General features: G+C 36.1%; 2 protein-coding genes and 1 non-coding gene across 4 annotated transcripts in view; 2 read left to right on the top strand and 1 right to left on the bottom strand.

The window, feature by feature from the left end:
* The window catches only part of spoon (A-kinase anchor protein spoonbill), a 52,688-nt gene extending 40,873 nt beyond the window's left edge, over nucleotides 1–11,815 (bottom strand). The window contains exon 1 of one of the 2 annotated variants that reach the window (XM_088275060.1): nucleotides 11,628–11,815. The gene's annotated coding sequence lies outside the window, so the exon portion shown is untranslated. Of the gene's footprint in view, nucleotides 1–805; nucleotides 1,283–11,627 lie in introns of those variants that run through there. The other variant, XM_088275062.1, reaches the window with a different exon arrangement.
* A 212-nt stretch (nucleotides 11,816–12,027) lies between these two features.
* eIF1A (eukaryotic translation initiation factor 1A) lies at nucleotides 12,028–13,412 on the top strand. The gene has a single exon (XM_088275059.1). The coding sequence runs from the start codon at nucleotides 12,117–12,119 to the stop codon at nucleotides 12,561–12,563; it is 447 nt and encodes a 148-aa protein (XP_088131185.1). The 5' UTR covers nucleotides 12,028–12,116; the 3' UTR covers nucleotides 12,564–13,412.
* A 9,088-nt stretch (nucleotides 13,413–22,500) lies between these two features.
* On the top strand, nucleotides 22,501–22,572 carry TRNAD-GUC (transfer RNA aspartic acid (anticodon GUC)). Its single transcript has one exon. It is a non-coding gene; the product is annotated as a tRNA-Asp (tRNA).
* Nucleotides 22,573–22,792: the final 220 nt, after the last annotated feature.

The following is a 22,792-nucleotide window of genomic DNA, read 5'->3' on the forward strand; positions in this document are numbered from 1 at the left end:
TCATTTTATGCCGAGATGTAGGTAGATAGCGATAGAATGGTCGATTTTAGAAGTATATTTGAAAATGTTCCCGACTTCGTGTACGACTACGAGGAATGTTCATATAAGTGAGACTAAAATAAATAAAGCGTCCATTTTTATTCCATCAAATTAGAAGCGGGCTAGAAATATTCCACTTTGGCACCCATCGCGGTCACAGAACTATTCATTATTGTGCGAGTATAAAAAGTTGCCAAATTTCAAGCTTTCGTTTGCCGACAGAATTACCTACGCACGTGACCCACTTCGGAGTCGCGTAACTACAGATGTAAGGTGGCCACGAGGCCATATCCGGTTAGGGTGATTAGCGTAAGAAGCTTCGGTCTAGGAAGTGCGCGGGGAGGATAGAGCGCCACAAGTTTATGCGTGACACGAATTGTAACCGAATCAAATGAATAAGCCTTGTCGCAAAAGTGGAGCACTTACCATACATTGCATCATATTTCAAAATCGAAACTCGCTCGAATGTTTCATTCAAAGTAAGAGTATAAAACAAACTGGTTTAATGATAAGCGAACTGTGGTTTATTTAAAAATTTCAATTAAAATAGGTTGTAGAATAAACAGCAAAGTTAAACTGAAAGCTTTTAAAGTAGAAGGTTTCCATTTTGTGATGAAACGTGGAAATTGATAAAAAAAAAGAAATTTTAACAAAATTCTATGTATTTTATTTATTAATGTAAACGGAGTTGAGTAGTGTTAGTGAAAGATGAAAGGGTTAGCGCAAAACAAAAAAATATTTGTGTACTTTATGAAACATTTATTACCTTTAATTAAACGGAGTCGATCGCTGTGGTGTTGTGGGTTTCAAAAGCTCGCAAAAGCTATCGAAGTTTCTTAATTTCTTATTGATGTAATGAATCCAGTTAAGGACCGGGGACCGGTTGTTGGCCTCCCTCGCGACAATGGAGATCAGAGAATCACAGCGAGTACTATGGGCAGTTAATAATATAAACACAGAGGGCAATGCCACACGCCGCACACAGTAAGGACAATACACTGGACACAACTAACTGACCAGACACCAGACACAATCACTAGGGTTTCGATTACTTCTTACACACGTGTACGCCAGCTTGCACCGTAAATTGGTTACATAATAATACGCATATTACGAAACACGCGCAAAAAAAGTTTATTTTAAGGTGAAGAATCTCAAAGAAATAGTTTAACAAAACAAGACAATGTTCATCGTAGGGTTTTAAGAAACTGCTACATTGAAGTTTATTTAACATGGCCTCGTGGAGATAACCATATCGGATGTTATTCTGTAACCGTTAAGGTCAAAATCAGGATTGATGTGGCTATATATTGTATTTGTGGGGCGTAAAATCAAAATCGCTACTATGCAATAATTATTACGTGCGAGTTGATTATTCTAAATTGCACATTATTGTCACATAACTTAATTAAAGTTAATCCTTACCCGCACTCAATGGTGCAAAGGGCACTGCGTCGTATCGTCGCAGTGTTATTTTAAATGGCCATGTACACGAAGAAAAAAAGGTGATTGGTTCTGCGCTTCGCACACCAAGTCCAAGGTGATATTGAATACGCATTAGAGTGAAAAATCACAGGTATTTATTCTGAATCCCTGCGATTCGAGACCGAGACATCCAGTATTGTAGCACACACTATTACACCATTACAAAGGCGGACAATATTCAAGGTATTAAAAAAAAATTACATCATAATATGAACTATTGCAAAGAGGTGACGATTCTTCTATACCCCTCAAAATCAATACATAGAACAAACTCAGAGAGTAAATTATAATTCACATCAAGAGGTGTTAAATGCCTTCTTCGAGTGCCTCAGCTTTTACTAAATCACCGAATTAGAGAATACGAGCATGTGTAATGCATGTAGTCGTAATTAGGGGATAGTCGAGGCACGAATTCTTCCGTCTAACATCACGATGACGTCGGCAGAGAGAGACGGCCGTATTGTGAAAGTGTGTGGAGCGCTTCAAACGGTCTTCGGTGCTAGAAATAGCCACTCGGCTTGAATATTTCCATCGGAGACTGGCGGAGAAGAAACGAAAGCTTCCTGTCTGACCTTTGGGAGAGGAAGCGGAACAAAGGCGGGATAGAACCGAAGAGAAAGAAGAATTTATAGACTTCTCAAGAACTGTGGCTTCTTCTTTTCGTAACACATTAAAATCGACACCATCGCTTATTTCCTCCAATAGAACACATTCCGATTACGAAGTTCGTATTACCATTCGTTTCGATCGGTATCGGTCGCGGCGGATGATACCGGAGCTGATTTATGGACGAAAATCGCTCTTTCGGGAAGGGCGGCGCGACGGAGTCCGTTAGTAGCGGTTATGGCAGGCTCCCACCGCGCGACACCGCATCACACGCCGGACATGGCTGCTGTAGTTGTGGTCGCGTCAGCGGTCACCAGGCAGCAGGCAGCAGCAGGCAGCAGCAGGCAGCAGCACCCCGCTCGGCATACATCATATCACTAAGTGCGTTGCTCTTGGCGCCTTCCCTGCGATACGAGCCAGTTGAACCGCGATTATTTGTTGGCTGGACATTTCAGCCTGCGAGCTATTGTTGGACGTTTCGACTGTTTCCAAGAGCGATAGTAGGCGATTTATTATTACGAGTGAAATATTGCAAAAAAATAAATAAACTAGACGCGCTTAGTCATAATCTGGTATGAAATGGAAATAAATAATAAGCTTTCGCTTTTAACACAATTTCCATTGTTTGAAGGTTAACGCCGAACAAAGTCGACGGCCACAGATTTGGTTAAATCATAGGTCAATAAATATTATTATTATCATTAGTTTATGCCCTCATGGGACTCGTACCCACTGCACAAGTCACACACAAACTAGCAAGAGTACGGGTATGCAACTCTGAGTGCCTTCGCCGATACTACTTTCCCATGTAGCAGTAACGTCCCTACCCCTGAACTCATATTCGCCATCTGTATCTTATCAAGTATATTTCATTCCTTAATAAAGTTGACAATGATAACAGCGATGCAGTGCCCCTATGCACCATTGGGTGGGGTAACGGTTAGGTGAAAGAATAATGAAACCAAAAATCTGGAGCGAAGAACCGATTATCTTTTCGGTGGCAGTGATCAAGTTAACAAGGCGTCCATCCGAGTGGGTGTGGATAGGGGTCAATGAGTGTTTTGGTAATCAAGATGGACGATCAAATTAACCGTTTTGATATTTCCAGGGACGTTGATAGTGGAAAGAATAAAAGACGAAGAATATGAAGATAAACAAAAAATCAACATAAAAAAACGGATAATTTTTTGGTGGCTTACTTTCTTAGTCCTGATTAGAACCCTTTCCACGTTACGACGAGTGCGTGGTAGACATAAATTGCAAGTCGTCATACCGGATATGAATCATTCACTGCACATGTGTATTCTTTAGCTGAATTGAACATATCTGAATAGTGTAAGATCAGCTGAAATCGACCACGTGGTTCGCAGACAGCATCTCAGTTGATATACTCGGAATGCGAAATTCAACGCGACATTAGGAGCTTTAAAATAAAATGCGCCGTTATTTTTTAACCAGAACCTGCAGAGTTTATTTTCCCGTCCGATATTACATTGAGCGGAAATTATTTGTATTTATTTAATTGAATTTTATTATTTATTGACCGGATACTATTTCCTTCGACTTTCTAAGTAAATTCAGTCGCCGCGAAAACACATTTTTGACCTAAGTAATCCTATTGAAATGCCTTCATGCGGGGTATTTATATTCACGCGGTGTACTTTATTTACTTCCTTTGCAGAACGGAATACATGACTGTGCGTCGACCGTCGGTTAGTACATTTGTGAGAATATAAAAAAAAGTGCAAGCGGCTTTCGCAAATACCATAATCTGTTGTTAGAAATGTGGGAATGTAGAATGTTCGAAAGTAGAGGAATGTAAAAGAAAAAATATAAATATGTAATTTTTCAGTATAACTTATACTTATACGTTCCTCATTTTAACGATTTCCCACTTTTACTTCCCGTACTTCCCAAAATTATATTCCCGTTTTTACTTTATAATCATCCCGATTTTACGTCATCGTTCATGATAATGAAATTTTATTGATACACCTTTTTAAAATATAAATTTTGACGTTTCGAAAAATAGTTACAGAAATGTAAATTATTCACTTCATGCTACTTTTTTATGACTGCGATTTGAAACCAACGAAAAAAACATGCTATGTATACCCGTGTCATGTGTAATCCTTTGATGTTAGCATCATTATAAAAATCTGATTTTTTAATGTGCGCGAAAAAGCGAATTATGCGAAAGTCGAGGGCAGTTTATTGTATGTATGGAAATAGTTTTTTTTTTCTGGTCTCAAGGGTGCATAGGGCACCGTATCGGATCGACCCTGTGTCAACACGATTGTGATATTTTATGAAGGCAGAGTGAAAATTACTCTAACAAATACGTGATAATTATGAATCCGTGAACCAAATTTATTATTTACTTGCGTAATGTTGATATACCGAAATTCGTGTTAGATGACTTCGAACAATAAATTATGACATAGATTTGCTGGGAGCGATATGTAGCATTGTCATGTTACTTAACTCTTCAGCTTCACGTATAACGGTGCCCGCACGCGAGTCGTCATGCACGCTGCTTTTTCTACTAAATGAGATTCTCAACAAGCAGAACACAGCAGGCGACGGAAGGCGACAAGACAATAAAAATAATGCTAATCTGGGATAATAAAATTGCAATTTTTAATGCCAATTATTGTACAAACAAATTGTGCTAGACATACATGAAATAATCACGTGTTTTCAGTATTATCAAATCTAGAAGTTCAGCCATTGAGTATCACTTAACGTTTCAATGTATCATATGTATGGCATATACTTTATAAGTCCGTCTCTGTAGTGTACATGTAAGCGTGTTTGGCTACCGTGCTAGAGTCCCTGGGTTCGATTCCCAGGGGGGTCACAATTTTTTTTGTTATAATATTTTCACTGATTACCTTGGCGTCATGTAATTAACGACAATATGACATAGCTCAATTTTGTTATTTTTTTTGGTGCGTGTATACTTCGTAATTTTGTAAGTCGTTTTATTTAAAATATTTACTTTAATTTACTTCGTGGTTAACCGGTTTCGAGACGTACCCTTCTCTTCGTCAGCACTACAACACTACAACAGCAACAGATACAATAAACCACTACCACAGTACTTCTGCACACTAACATCTACATAAAATATTCATCACACGCGTTATTAGTCGGGCCGAAGACCAACATCCAAAACATTTGATTAGATTTAAGTTTGTTACAGGAGAAAAATTACAATAATATGAAGTTCATATTAACCCGGCTATATTTAATTTCAAAGTGACGGTACTTAAATGATCTTCTTTATCATTCGGAAAACAGGTCGAGGGGCGAGTCAATACTCCAGATAGCAATGAGTCGACCGATTTACAGATAAGGTATTGACGATACGTAATATAAGATGAGAAACAGTAAATATTCGTATTATAATTAGCAAAATGCTCGCGATCTGCTCGGCAACGGACCATGGAAGCCTGAACTTTTCAAACTGGAAAATCGCTCACTTGGAGCAAAACAACAGTAATTACAAACTCACATACATATTTTATTTAAGTTTTTCTAAGACCGAGGAAGGCAAGGTTTTCTTTGCCAAAATAGCATACGTCGGAATCATAATTGTAAGGATTAAAAATCTTTCGAAATAAAGGTTTTTTAAACATCCGTTGGGCGCAATGTACCTACGTATAAGATACATGGTATAACTTTTTGCTCTCTCTATAAAACACATTAAAACATTTAGCAAACATTTTTTTGCTGATCTCTATTTGCTAGAATTTTCATTCGTCGTTCAATTTTTCACGAAAATATTTTTTTTACAATACATAATATATCCTGGCCTAGTACCTGAGGCACGGACCACCCTGCCTTCATGTAACTAACAATCAAGATAAGACTGCATCGATCAAATGCAGCGCTCTATGCATATTTCTTCACGACGTTCTAGGCACACTTTTATACACTTACAAAAATCTTTACTCTAGAACAATTACCACTAATGTGATCAATGTGCAAATCAAATTTTAAACCTAGATATATTATAGCACTTTTAGTCGTAATAATCGTCGGGTATGATGAGGAGATGCATGAATGTAGAAGAGGCGAAGAATGTTTGCAAAGACAGAATGGTGTGACGTTCGATTCTCTCTGCCTACCCCTACGGGGAAGCGGCGTGATGGTTAGTTAGTTATATTATACGATTCTATATGTCAATTTAACAATAAAAATAATACATCTATAATTTTCATTTCAGAATGTTTTCAAATCTTAATTTACAGTACTTCACTTTTGTGGTTAAAAATTAATGAAACTACGGTATTATTAACCACGAGCCTCGTGTTACATTATATTAAAGTTTACTTCCAGTCGTGATCGCATTTTGCTCGGCACCCAAGTAAACTCATTTTATATAACCAATTCAGGTAAGATATGGCTAATAAAATGAATAAAAACTAAATTGTATCAAATTTAACACGAGTATATTAAGGGATTTGTGCATATGAACAGTAAACAACTTACACAAGCTAGTACGAGTTCGGTTATGAAACTCTCCTTTTCATTCCCTACTATTTCCCGTCCATTTTTTTTCTTATTAGGCAGTAGCGTTCTTCACGCTGAGCTTCGTTATTTAAGCCATCATATCCGAAACAATTGACATTTGATTATTTACTTGACCTAAAGGAAATCACATCAAAAAATTGTCCTAAATAAAACATCCGCCTCCGCAGTGTAATGGTCGGTACGCTCGGCTGCCGTACTGGAGGTCCCGGGTTCGATTCAAGGATGGGGTGTCAAATAAATATAAGTGATTTTTCACTCTACTATTTACTCAATATTATCCTGGATTGGTACCTGTAGCGGAGGGCTATTCACCTTTCCTTCATGTGTAACGATCAAGATGACACTACCGTTATATGCTGCAGTGCCTTGTGCATCATCGGCTGCGGATAAGGGTTTGAAGAATATATTTACAATAATTTGACACTTATAAAAAAATACAGATCTCTATGACGAATCAAGTTTATGGGAAGGGAATATGCAAACCAATAAGGGTTTGAAGTTGAAGAAGAAATTAACATTGAAGTGCTGCCTGTTTAGAATGCGCGGAACAGTTGGAGAAAGTACGGGATGCCGATGCGTCCAGATATCCCGTATCACGTGGCCGGAGAGAGAGCGCGTGTTGCGTCCGTGCCAAGGCGTGTTTATTTATGTGGAGCGGTCCCGTGACGAGAGGAACGCCGCTTCCTCCTCGCCTACGGTCCGCCATCCCGGCCATCTCGGAGAACAACACAACACGGAATCTCCCGCCTCCCGCCTCCCGCCAGCGCGCGCGTTATGCCATTAGTCAAGCATCGTGCACCGTGCACCGTGCTCCCTGCACCGCCCGACCCGAGGAGAGCCAGAGAATAACTTGCATACATCAATTTTCATAGCGGCTTTGCGATCCCCCGACACATGCATAACTATTTCGATTAAAATCACATTTTTATATGTAAAATGTTCACTTATTACTTTAATTTAACCCTTTTACAGCACCACATACGGGCACAAAAATGCGCTTCTGAAGATTTGCCCGCACCTGATAAGGGCACTTCGGCGAAGAAATAGCAAACTGATTTTAGCGTATGATTTTATGAGCTTTCTGTGTATGGACTGTGGTGGACTTTCGTCCAATGTCGGTATTATTTCGTACTATAAATATTAAGAGTGAAAAATTACTTCTATTCGTTTTAATTCTGTTAATTGAACCTGGGACCTCCAACACGACGGCCAATGCACAAACCACTACAGAGACGGCAAATAAATTTAAAATACGTAGAGGTAACAAAATGGTTTTCTAGGTATAAGTACATATGATTTTTCTTATACGAGGAGTATTTTTATATTTAATGTTTTGAAGTCACTCGAGATTAAATATTTGTATTTAAAAAGTTAAATACTATAAATTAGTATACGATTTTAACAAAAGGCAGCGTAAGAAAAAGTATTTTTTGTTAATATAACGCTATATATATGTATTTATAGACAAGTCAAATTATTATCGAGTATTATTTTTTTATAGGTAGAGGCGGAGTGGTTGTAATTTTTTCTGTGGAATTTTATCGGTACGCACCCTTAACTGGAAATTATCTTTTGTCTGCCAACAATATTACTGCGGAAAGTTTTCCGCGGTCAAAAAAGGCCTTCGCTTCAGAAATCCCAGAAACCTTTTGTACCGCCATCCGCAAGACTATTCGGAGAAGAGGGGCACTCGGGTCTGGACGATACAAAAAGCTCGTTTGTGAATGGTTCGCGTGGATTTTCCTAAGTCGTCATATGGCTAATTCGCTCCTGGATTTACATACAATGTATGTATTTTATACATCATAAAATTCACGCACAGAACACACCTGCGACATTGTTAGATTAGGTTAGGAAAAATTATTTCAACGTCAAAAGGACCCTATTCACTTCCTAGAGAAGCCAATTACTTAATTATTTAAAAAAAAGGAAAATTATTTAATCGCCTTAGCAATTCAGATTCTAGAATTCTAGACCATCAAAAAAAATTGTATGGTTTTAAAAAACCAAGAATTTTGTTCGCTTCCGTAGTGCAGTCTATGATTTTTTGAAAAAATAAAACTTATTAAATATGAATTTATCTTATTTTACTTACCGGTATATGGGACATTGTCTTAATCTGATGCATTGTTATCTTGGTCGTCAATAACACGAATACAGGGTAGTTAGTCTCTTACTACTTTAGTCAGGATCATAATAAAAAGCACATATAACATATCGCCGGTTAAATGCCAAAGGGCCACAACGTATTTTTTTAAACTCTTGGTATCTATGGTATCTAAATCGTCAACATTTTAAAAACATACACCCATGATTCTAAATGAAATGGACATTTCTAACGCTAGGATCATGGGTGTCTTTTCCGAATATGAAAATTTTGACGATTTATATACCATTTTTAGAAAAAACGAGTTTTTTGCGTTGTGGCCCTTTGGCATTTAACCAGCGATGTTGACCAGCCCAAACCAGAACCCGGAATGTCATGTACAGCGATATAAGCATGCTAATCACTACACCAACGATGATGACAAATTGTATTACATATTAAATAATAAATAATAAAACCCTTTTCCGCACCCAAATGGTGCATAGGGCACTGTGTCATATAAACGCAGTGTTATCATGATCGTTTTTACACATGAAGGAAAGGTGATCAGCCCTCCGCTTCAGGTACCAGTCCATGGTAATATTGAATAAATATTACAGTGAAAAAATCACTTATATTTATTTTACCCCCCTTGGGAATCGAACCCGGGACCTCCAGAACGGTAGCCGAGCGTGCTAACCATTACACTACGGAGGCGGACACACATATTAAATAAATAAATAAAACAGAATAACAAAAGACTAAACGGCTTGAAGATTATAATCAATTTATACGTATCATAAAAGCATCTGACAAGCCTTACATTTTTTGAAATATCAATATTGAACAATATTTTTTGGTCAGCTTTTTGTAGCAAATTTGCACATTAATAATAATATTATGTTTTACTATTGATGAATCCTTTGAAATGTTTAAAGTGAATTTATCTTAAGTAAATAATATAATGTTTTTTTATTGAATCTAAAGCGAATAAAAAAAAAACCTTTAATAATAAGACACAAGGAAAAACTTAATAAATTAAGAACTACGAATCTATCTACGCATTTAAAAATATATACAAATATACTGTCCAATATAATAAAAATAGTAATAAACAAATGCTAGAATTTAAACAGAAAGTGTGGACTACCATAAATGAAATAAAATGTTTAAAAAAAACTAGCAAAAATAATAAAAAAAGTGAGGAGAATATATCATGAAAAATGTTACAAGAAATTCGACTAAGCACCCGCTAAAAGTTATAGATGTATGTAATAATTACTTTCCATAAGTGTGAAAAAACTTGTTCAATATGTTTTAAATATAAAATGTATCATCTGTAGTAAATATTTTTTTAAAAAGCCGTTAACTCCCAGTAGGTTATCCTTTAAATCCATAAATATAAAATATTGATCCAATTAAAATATTTAGAAATTTTTAAAAGTAACTCACAATACAAATACGAATACGGGCTTTACGTATGCTACAGGAATACATGGATAACACTAGAAGCAAATTTGTAATAAATTATTAAGTATTTGATGTGTAAAATTCGACAAATTAGTCCACACCTTGTGTGAAATTTTCAATAAACAATATACGCGCGATTGCATAATGTTGCGCAATCATATTATTAATAAGAAGAAAGAAAAATATGTTTTTACAAACTGTGAACCACACAAACTGCTCAGCAAGACAAGGGATGGGAAGGGAAGGGAAGGAGGGATGGGTTATGTAAACAAAATATTACTGGGTTTTTATTTATTTTCAAGGATAATAAAGTCAAGGAAATCGAAAAGAAAATAGATCCCCAAAAACCTTTAAAAAAATATTTCAGTTAGCTCTGCGGGTTTAGAATGATATTACAAAACCTATCCTAAAAGGCCAAAATCCGTTTTGATGACGCATTACTTTTTTACCCTTGCTGTGGTTGCCAAACGACCTAAGTAAACCAAATAACTCGAAACCTTAAATGCTTAATGCTTTATGCTTTATACTTGAAAGGAAACAAAGTAAATATTTGAAATCTCTGTTTATCTAAACGTGTTCAATAAAAAAACCCTGATTTCTTATTTTGATTTGCATACATATGGTGGACACAACATTCCGTTCCATGGCCGAAATATTTTGACGTGGATCATATGATTGGAAAAATAACACTCTCCAATGAGATTCGACCACTTTCAGCATCATTTTCCGTATTCACATACCAAGTATATTTTGTATCCAAATATTCAACCGTGTTTCAAGAAATTATACGTAAAATGCACGTTTTTCTTTATGTAAACGGGCGATGTTAACCTACACGAGGATTCTATCGAACGCAAACATGTGACTGCGATAGCGAGTCAAAAAATAGCTTTCCTCAATTTTATTTCGGGATGAATTATAAAGAAAATAGAAGGTCGTTGTTAAATCCTACCCACATCGATATATTTATCTCGAATAAATCACCGGCAACGTGCAGACACAAAAAAACGAAATCCATTATTTTATAGGTCAAATACATAACAAATACAGAGATAGTATATTTGTCCAGGTAACAAACGTCATACAATAAAGCAATCATGTAACTAGTGATTTTGTGTCAAATTACAGTACCGACGTTATAATAGAAGACTTTTACAAAGAAAAATAAGAAAAAAAACATTGTGCCGAAGGGTTTCTCGACGTTACGCAATGTTGATGCGTGGAATTTTTAGCGCGTATATTGTATAAAAATACATTTCATGAACGTAAATAGTTTAATTAATGTGTATTTCAAACGAACAAACCACAAATTATAATCAAAATATTATAAGTTGTACAGATGACTCGATATTGGGAATGGGTGGTTAGGTGGACCCGGTGAAATTAACAATTTTCTACTCACCAAAGAATATGGCCGGTATTGAACTTCTTGGAATCACTGACACAATACACAAGGTATCTGAAGTAATGTATAAACACAGGATAAATCCTTTAAATGATATAATACGGGAATAAAATTCGAATCCACGTGCTCACAATGTTTTCGTGCGAACGATAAACTGCAACATGGCGTCGAACGTTCCCGTTCCGATTGCACAGACGCTATTTATTTTTAATATTAAGTGTGACAGCTTTCTCCATCTATCGGTAGGAAACGACATATTGTCGGTAAAAATAATTACTATTGTAGGAAACCTTTTTACCATCCATACAAGGCAGCCACACAAAGAAAAATCAACGAAAGCTCCTTTCTGATTGGTTGTTGCTTCACGTTCTGTCAATATTTCGTGTTCTCAAGTTTCACATACTGCAAAGCTGTCGTAGAGTTCGGTTGTCGCTTGTCGCGGTTTTGACCTTTACAAAATTGATGTTAAATAGAACATAGTCCGAAATGCCGAAGAATAAGGGAAAAGGAGGTAAAAACAGGCGTCGTGGAAAGAACGAAAATGAAACGGAAAAACGTGAGTTAGTGTTTAAAGAAGACGGGCAAGAGTACGCCCAAGTGACAAAAATGCTCGGTAATGGCCGCTTGGAGGCCATGTGCTTCGATGGATCAAAGAGACTCTGCCACATACGTGGAAAACTTCGGAAAAAGGTTTGGATAAACCAAGGCGACATTATTCTCATTGGACTGCGTGATTATCAGGATGCCAAGGCTGACGTCATATTAAGGTATACACCAGATGAAGCCAGAAACCTCAAGACATATGGAGAATTCCCAGAAACCGTTCGTATCAACGAAACCGTCACATTCGTGGATGATGGATTCGACGAAGACATCGAGTTTGGTGATGAAATCAGTTCGGACGATGATGTGGATCCAGTGGACGCCATTTAATAAAGTTATTTATGTCACAATTCCCTTTTACGTCATGGCTGTCTATTTCATAGTGATTTGTTTTGTCATTAAAATTATTTGTAGATAGAACAAAATCTTATTCCTCGTAATAATCAATCGCTGTACAAAATGTTAACATTCGAATAAAATACACCCGTTTTTAGTTATACATTCTAAGAATTTTCCTTAAAATTAGGGCAAGTTTATCATAATGTCTTTTTGTGTTTTGTCAATTTTCCAAAATTTAGTGCGCAGTGTCAAATTTGTAACTGTATATTTGACGAGTGCTTAGATTTCATCATTCAAAATATTCTGTTGACAGTTCATATTCTTTATTTGTCACTTAAAAATTATATTTAACAATTTAAAACAGTACAGTCGTGATTTTATTTGGTGTATAATAAATATAAATCCGTGTTTCTGTAATGCGACTGCAGGTCACTAAATGAACATTCAACTTCAAATTGTGTGTCATGATTGTAGTGATGACTCATCTAACCATATTTTGTATAGAGTTGATTTTGTGAAACAAATTGTTGAAGATCAGAAGTAACGTATTTTAGATTTGTAATAAAGATATTATAGTAAGGTTGAACTATCAGTTGCATTGTATTGCACTATTATTCTATAGTTTGTGTTGTTTCCGATACTTTGTGATTTACATAATTAACTCTATTTGCAACATTAAATTGTGATCAATGGTAATTATCCTCTTTTTCTTTACTATCAGTTCAAAAACAGATAAGAAAAATTGATCTTTGTTAAATATGTAAGATAACATGTTTTATAAAAAATAAATTAATGTAATTTTTGAGCTGGCGTTTATTAAAAATTACATTCTCCGAAAAAGTGTTTCAATTTATTATTTTTATTTCATTATTGTTATAATTTATTTTTGTTATAGATACGTCGAATTAACGCTTACACCGCGGTTGACCCGTACGACACTACATAAATGTCTGCTACGCGATACTCAGGATTCAAAACATGGCTTACAACTCAGTGTGTATCGACATCTCTCTTAATAATAGTCCCGAAGCGATGTTCCCTTTTGTTAATCAGAAAAAAATCATTTTGTAGTTTCAGTGTAGATTTACTTATACTGTTTAGTTTCAATAATTATAATAAAATTTAAAATAGGCCAAGACATTCTGCGCAGTAAAAATCGTCAAGGCATTGATACAATAAAATTCGACCGCCTATCCAGCTGCATTTTGAGCAAAAAACAGGTGTTTTTTGTGAAATAGTAAGTGATTTATATTTTGAAACAAAAAATCTTGTTATAACTCCAGGAGGGTTAGCTTTATTAGTCTTATTTTATGCCTTCAAGGAGGGTTCGTTGTATATTTTATTGTTATCTCAACAGTAAAGCTTTACTGGGAATATCTGAAAGTTTTTAATTACATTTTTAAGTGCAAACAAAGAAAATATTTGATTTTCGCTAGCCATGAACTTTTATTTGGCAAGAATTAGAACCCAATTAAGACCAATGGGTGCGAACGCCAACACTCAAGACTAGATGTACAATTATAAGCTAGACGAACTGAAATTAATGATTTGGTGCTTAAAACAGCAAGCTTTTTGTTAAAAAAATTCTGAATTGTATATAGTGACATTAAATTAAATAGAACAATAAAAAGGTGAGTCTGGGGCGTTACTTATGTTAAATTTATTCCTGCCAAAATTAGTTTACAATGAATGAGAAGAGATTTGTAAAAAAGTAAATCACAATTAACAAAATCCCCATCTTACATCTCAAAGGATTTATATATCTTAATGGTTGCTTGTCTCGTAAAATTTTGTATGAGCTTGGGTGCGCAATACGGAGTGCCCTTGCGATTGCTCTTGTTATCCTTATCCTTCATTTACCTTACGATACAGCAGTAATATCCTGCATCCTGAGTTTCTTTCCTTTAATGTATCCCTTATGGTAGGGACTGACCGGAGCGTTTCGTCATAACGATCCGAAACTATGGATGGAGCGCTCGGCTTGCTGTACTGACTATACGAATGCTCGCATGATAACGTATTACGTTACGACGGAATCTTCTGGTCAGTCCCTACCATTATACATTCCCCTCCTAGATACAAGAATCTGGAAAGCAGGACTGATCAACCTACTTTCATGTTATACGATCAACTAACACCCTGTCAATCCGATGTGGAGGAAAGCACGTGCATATAGGGATTGGCGGATAGGAACTGAAAGAATATCTATATTTGTATTGCGGGGTAATTACTACAACTAGGTAACTCTTAAGTAAGCTTAGTTGGATAATTGAAATGAGCAGTTTGAGAATTCAATTTTTATATTCTTTTTACCTTCCTCACCCGAAATTATTTAAAAATTACTCTTAGAAGACGGGTCTTTGAAAGACCCCAGCGGTAACCTATTGTATGTAATAATAATACGAAGCTTGCGACTAATTTTGTGCAGCCAGTAGCGTATTATCGACTGCGTGAATCGTGGCGTAAATTACTGGAAGAATGCAGTTCATAATGGCTGTCTCACTTATATACAATTATTGTGCAGTAGTTAGTGTGAAATAAATAAGATGTCTCTGGCAAATATAAAGAAAACAATAAGGATCATGTTCGACCATTGGATCAGGTATCGATGGATTTGACGTGGATTGTGGGAATATTTATCAAAATAAATTGTAAATCACACATTTTGAATATTTAAAAAAAAAAAGTATTATGTTAAAAATATGAGTCAAATTACTTAAATCATGTTAACGAAAAAAAAAAATGATCGCAATGTGTTATGATACATATTTAGCACATACTGACCAGAAAATAATGTTAATTGTTAATATTTTTAGTGGCAAACTCGAAAACATGGATTACATGTTACCTAGTTGTAGAAACTACACTATGATTTATCATTTCTGTAAATAAATACCTGGTATTGGAAATTTAGAGTATTGCCATTTTGGTAAGGGTATAGAAATTTTGAATTTGTCAGATTAAATTTCATTTTGGTTTTATCGGTGGCGTAATGATGACTTTTGTTTTTCTTTCTGCTGATCCCATATTATTTATTGGATGAATTGATGTATATGTAAAATTGTTCTTCAAACTTGTCTTATGAGAAATAAATCAGTCAACATAAATTTTGTTAATTAACATAAACAGAATGTAGAAATTGTAAAATAAAAACACTTGTTTTTTACCACTTGCGTTTATTTTATTAAAACGACTAGTTTCAGATGCTATGTACTATTTCAGATCTAAATATGCACTATTAATCAGTTTATATTTATACCTGAAAATGGCAGCATAGCTTCCGAAATAAGTCGTTATAATAAAATAAACTCAAGTGGTAAAAAACAAGTGTTTTTCCTTTACAATTTCATCATGTCTTACCACAAAGTGAATGCGGAAACAATAAATAAAATAGCCCCTACGTTTGTGTGGGTTATATTGTTAGCCATTGGATTACTCGTATACAAACTTTAAATTTACGGATTTTGGATATATTAAAAAAAAAACTACTATTACTCAACAAATCACCTTTGTTCTGGAACATATGTTTATCAAAATTTTGTGTTTTCTTTGAAACAATATTGAACGATATGTGTTATAAAAATCTGCTAACGATGAATTATTATTGTAGCCAATATTATATGAATAGTATACGCTGTTAAAACTGTTTACTTGGTGCATAGATACACATTACGAGTATAACCAGACCATATTTTTTAAATATGAAATCAGCTTTTGAATTATATTCATAAATTGTATGTATAGTAAACAATGTCTGCTTACAGCAAATATTTTATCAGTTAGACATCTTACAGGCTTTATGAATTTTATTTTGTTTTTGAGAATTTTCTAGACCTAAGTTTATATTTCAAATCGGATAAATGATTTCATGAGCAAATACAGGGTTAAGGGAAGAGGGGGAAATAATTTAGTATGCAAGGTGTTTTAGTAAATGCATCAGTTAAATAAGGATTCCCGTAACTGAATGAAGACACAACCCAGAGATTTTGTTCCACCTAGGAAAATAGTTAACAATATTCTTTTCATATTAAATAAGTATTCGCACCCAGTGGTGTAAAAGGAACTGAATCAGATCAATACGGTGCTAAGTATACAAAGGTAAGGCGATCAGTCCTGAGCTAAAGTGCAGATTTTTATTTGATATTACCAGTCCAGAGAAATATTAAAGTTAAAACTTTTGTATTTATATTAACTCCTGGGAATTGAATCCAGCTTCGCCAGCATGGCAGCCAAATACTTTAATTACTACACTACTAAGGTGGACAACAACAATCAGTGTACTGATGTGAATTGTACTTGTCTACAAGTATTATCTAAATATTTGTTATTGATTACAACAATTTGACAGTTTTTACTTGTTATTTTTAGTAGTATGGCACTTACCGGTCGTATATATGTAGGTCGGAATACCTACATATAGGTAGGCTTTGTACCATAGGTACATTTATATAAAATCTGTCCATTAATAATTATAATATCTCCCTACTCACGCTCACGTATATCGTCTTCAGCATGTGGGGCTATCTATGAGTGTGCATGTGGCTGAACATGCCAATTTCGGACTTAATAATTGGAACACACACTGCGCACTCTGTGTCCTCGTCACTTCTGTTGTGCCGGTAGCCGCGTGCAGAGACCTCGTGAACACTTCACATAGTTTCTCCATCCGTCTCTGTCTCTAGCCTGCGACTCCTAGTCATTTTCAATCCCTGCCAACCTCAACGTGGCGTTCCTTCGAGAAGCTCACCGAACAAAACACCTTTGGGCAGGCGCGAGTCATCCATACGAATGACTTGTCCCGCCCATCTGAGCTGAGCCCTCGCTATAGACACCGAGATAGCACAACAACCCACTATCCCAGAACCTTATGGTTAGACATGTAGAACCATCAAATCCAACAAATGCCCATCATTGACTTGAGATGCTTTTGCTGCAATTTTTCAAGCTGCTTTCGATGTCTTGCATATACGGTCCAGGTCTCCGCACCATACAACAGAGCTGACATTATGATAGCCCTGTAGACTACAACCTTAATACTTATGGCCAGATTATAGTTGTAAAAAACCCTCTTCCACAGTTTGTAGTAAGATCTAGCTGTAGCGATTATTGATCTCAGTATCGATGTTACTCTTCTCACTAATGAAGCTGTCAAGGTAATTGAATTCCTGTACATACTCGATTGGTGTTCCATCGATGAACACGGGGTCACGTCTGGTGTCCGTCTTAAAAGACATTACAGTGGAACCTCTCACGAGTTTAATTCGTTCCAGCATCTTACATACATACATTTTTATATTTTTTATACATTTACATTTTTTCCCATACAATTTAATGTAAAATATGATAATGCATCCAGGCCGAAAGAAAATTAAACATTATATGGATTTTTTTTCCATTTATTCAAAATAAAAATTTCTTATAAATTGTTAAGGAGTGTAAAAACTTATAATTTAATATAGATTTGAAAAAGTTAATAAAAATATGAATTTATTAGAAATAATTAATCCCTTTTAACTAGAAAACTGTTTTAAGACATTTGATTTTGCCGACGCTTCAAAGTTTGGCAAAAATGTGTCACAGCATTATCATTGAATACATTTGTAGCACGAATAGCCACCTCCTTATTAGGGTGATGCTTTTTAATGTAAGATGCAACAGTTTCCCATGCTCAGCATTTCTCTTATTGCGCTAGAAGATTGTTGCTCTGCTCCTTCTTCCTCCTCCATTAACAAACTCTTCCCCATAATTTCTTGCTGTGAAACACGATGCAACTCCATAAGCTCTTATGTGGTCAGCTCTTGGCTGTACTCTTTCACAAGCTCTTCAATATCGTTGTTATCCACCTTGAGTTCCATGATATTGGCTAATGACACAATCTCGTTGACTGTAGATTCCACAGTCACTGTTTCAAAATCACATTTGACAATGTGCAAAAGGGACTTCCCCTTTCTCTGTTACTCGTTATGCGAAACATCGCTCATTAAGGGACTAACTTAAGAATTACTCATTATGAGAGGTTCCACTATACTTTATTCTTCGTGTTATTTACTTTTATACCGAGAGCATTATAAGTCCAAGAAAAGGTGTCTACCATTGTATGGAGAGCTTGAGCAGAGTGGGCTGGGAGAGTACAATCATCCGTGTACTGCAGATTGCCTATATTTATTTCCCTAAATCTAATTCTGGCTTTGAATCATTTCAAATTAAACAATCAACCATCCAGTCAATAACCCAAACCTATACCTTTGTCCACCAGCTTACTGTCAACAATAATTTTGAGTGCTGTAGTGAACAGAGTAAAGAGAAGTGGCACAAGCACGCAGCCTTGTCTCACTCCAGTTGTCATTTGGAAAGATTCAGTGAGATCTCCACTATTATACATTACTTTTGCACGGTGTTACTGTGCAAACTTTGGCAGATGTTAATTACTTTACTTGGTATGCCGAATTTTCTAAGTATAGCAAACAAAACTTCTCTATTTACACTATCAAACGCCTTGATGAAATCTATATAAGCTACACTTCCACTTGCTGCCCTTTAGCTTTTTTCATAAGGAAAATATAAGCTTAGTTGTTCCGAGGTTTGGTCTGAAGCCACTCTGGGTCTCGAGTGACATTTTTTCTATCGCGGGTATTAATCTGTTAGCCAGCACTCTCGCCATTATCTTCCCGCCTGTAGGCGGGTGGTAGCAGCCAGCAGTGATATACCTCCATAGTTACTGCAGTCAGATATACAGCCCTTATTTTTAAATAGGTTTTCTATAATGGCATCTCTAAAGTCCTGTAGCACTGATTCCGACTCCCACATCTGATTATAGCATCCCTTCAGATAAGAAATCGATTCGTCAGAGAGAAATTTGCTTATCTTACCAGGAATTTTGTCAGCTCCAGGGCTATGCTATTTTTTGTTTGGCTGATGGCTTTTTTCACTTACCTGACCGAGATAGGACAGGCCAGTTCAGGATTTGTGTCAAATTGAGGGATAAGACCTATCACCTCAGGATTCGCCTACAAATATAATTTTATAATATCGTGATAATGTTCTCGCCAACGTTCTCCAATCGCAGCCTCATTTTTCGGTAGCAGTCAATTTTTATCATGGATATGGCACAGTCTCCTAGGTGATGGACCAAAGATAGCTCGAACTACTTGAAAGAAATTACAGGAACTATTTCGGCCGGCATATCCTTCGATTTCCTATGCCTTTGCAGTTCAGCATTTATTTTTCTTCTCCCGAATATCTCGCTGAGCCTGCCGCTTGGCCATCCTAAAAATTATGTCGGCTTCAACATCCTGGGTGCGCAAAATCATGGTTTGAAAAGCCGAATGCTTAGCATCAAGTATGTTACAATCTTGTCTCTGTTCTCCACAAACCAGTCTTCGCTCTTCTTGGCAGGTCTTTGGCCATGCGTGGTATCACAAACATTCTTAATGGTTGAGACAAAATTCGTCTATGACGACTCCACGCCTTCCCCTCATGTCAAGATCCCTGATGGCAGAACTCAAGGCACCCTGCACTTGACAGACAACTGATGACTTCTTCAGCTTTCCCCCACCGTATCTACTTTGAGTAGCTGTTTTCTTATTCGATTTGAACTGCTTGGGGTGCAAGACGAGGCTCATACTAGACAACACGATTCGGTGGTCTGTCCAGCACTTTATATCAATTCTGGCTTAAGTGATCTTTACGTATTTTATATTTCGTCTTCTTACAATACTTTTTTGATGTAGTCAATCATATGCCTGTGTTTTTACCGAGGATGACACCAAGTACCTTTGAATTTGTCCTTTAGCTTCAATAGAGTGTTTGTAATAACTAGACCATATTCAGGCAATTTTGTCATCAACAATTCTCCATTTGTATTCATCTTGCCTACACCATGTCTACCAATTGTCTTACCCCATACCTCGGTGCTTCTACCAACACGAGCGTTGAAGTCACCCACCAATATTATTCTTTCATTTGGTGATATTTTACTTAGGATGTCATCCAGCTGTGAATAAAATGCTTCCTTAATCTCAGGCTGAGCATCAAGTGTAGATGCATACATGCTTATGAGATTGCAAAAATCCTATCCGCAATTGGGTCATCACTCATTCAGTGACGGCTACGGGCAATTCTTGGAGACTATTAGCAATTTCGTTTTTGATAGCAAATCCGACCCCATGTATTTTTCTTGAGTCACTATATCCCTTCCAAAAAAAAGTGTAGTGTTCTTACTATATGTTCCCTCCTCCTGGCAAACAAGTTTCGCTAAGGGTGGCTATATCTACATTCAATTTATAGAACTCCCTAGATAAAATGACAGTTTGTCTTTTCGGCCTTTGCGAAGAAGGCGAGTCTATCAGGGTCCTAACTTTCCAAGCAGCAACAATGGAAGGCTTCCTTCCTTTCCTCTTGTGATTTGATTTATCAACGTTACGATTCTCTTGAACAGGTACACTCTCCCAGGGATCCGATTGGGAGGATATTTTAACTCGGAAATATTTTATTATATTTAAAAATTTCATCTTTATGCTGAAAGCTGTGTAGGGGGAGGTAGCTAAATGGTACCGTTCAGCTATGACAGCTACCTACCAGAGCTTACCCCGTGGCTCAGATAATCTGAGATGACGGGGCCACCTTATAGCCAATACGGTCTGCAGAGATTTTAAAGGATTGAGATGGAACATAAGGTTAGGGAGAACGCTGCTTGAGAAAGGATATGAGGGGTAGTGTGAACAGAGAACAGTATAGGACAACCCCGGATAGTCATACCCCTAGCTCTTGGGAATGAGACCCTCCTGAGTCGGTTTATTACTCATGTACTGACTGAGCGAGTAGCCTCGTTGGCCAAATGCTTGGTGAGTAATAACACGACTCACATTTTGACTCTTTCAAAGAGCACATTTGAAGTTGAAAGACACCTTAGTATCATTGTCACGCGTAATTAAGAGTGTTGTATTGCGCTTTTAGCTTGTGCGCATGGCATCCTTGAATACATCATAAGTTTGAATAGAGACAGCTCTGTGCGTAAACAGCCTAAGCTGGTCGCTCAGTCTGTACACGTCTTGTATCTGATATCACTACCGAATGATGCCTGGGATTAATATATTAGATGATTAAATAAGGGTCATGCCTAAGGTAAGTTACGCCTCGTGTGAGAACATTTGCTAGGCCGAAAACATAAGAAAAAGACAGTGAAGTTGATCTCTCATTGATTACAAAATGAAAGCTTAAAATGGGTGTACATAATATTTTGGCGATTTGCAATGCCTAAAGAAAATCTGCCAGGAAAAAAAAAAGTATAGTTTCTTACTAGGAATATTTCTAAGATGGTAAAATACGATGCCTACAATGAAATATTTAGATAAAAAAAGACTCCAATAGAAGTAGGAATTTTGAAGTTCATTACAATACGGTTGTCTTATTTAATACAAACTTTGATACACTGCTTTATGGCTTAGTAAAATCCAAACAATGTTTTTTTTTAAGATTTCTAAATATGTATTTTTTTTAGTTATAAAAAACAAAAATTAAATAAATTGTCTAATAACTATCATACATTAGCACAAGTATCTGATGTTCAGATGAAATACATTCTGGAGTGGTCACCAAGTAATACGATGGCGATGGATTGAAAATATTGAATGAAAAAAGAGTGAGATCATGTGGAATGCAAGAGACCGGATGTGGTCCATCTATTGCGGTGGACACCTTAAGTTGAAGATGAATGAATATGTAAACGTATTATGAATTTCAAAATCAAATGGTCTTTGATTATACGTTAGTGACATCTACCGGGAGTTTTGGTTTTTAAATACTAGTATACCAATGGTTGTATGATATATCAAAAGCTTCTAACATTTTTATACAGATGTCTCAAAGTCTAAAATAAATAGTAGGCTTTGTGTATTAAAGTAGGCTTCTTCTGCAATTGCTTCTGCAGTCCTCGGTAGTATAGTGGTCAGTATCCCCGCCTGTCACGCGGGAGACCGGGGTTCGATTCCCCGCCGGGGAGGATATTTTTTGTTGTTTTTTTACTTTAATATTATTATTAATTTGGTTTCATGTTTAATTTTTGGCAGAAAATAAAATGTAAATTTAAAGAATATACATTTGAATATCTATTTTTATGATCTTTACATTTATGGAAAGTTGTACTTTTTACATGTATGTATGTACTTTAATTTTTTTGTGCTTAAATTCTAAACAATATAATAATTAAAGAACCTTAATTT

This window comes from Brachycentrus maculatus, unplaced genomic scaffold, assembly GCF_059751285.1.
Source record: "Brachycentrus maculatus isolate JH-2025_06_01 unplaced genomic scaffold, ASM5975128v1 h1tg000778l, whole genome shotgun sequence".
Lineage (NCBI taxonomy): Eukaryota > Metazoa > Arthropoda > Insecta > Trichoptera > Brachycentridae > Brachycentrus > Brachycentrus maculatus.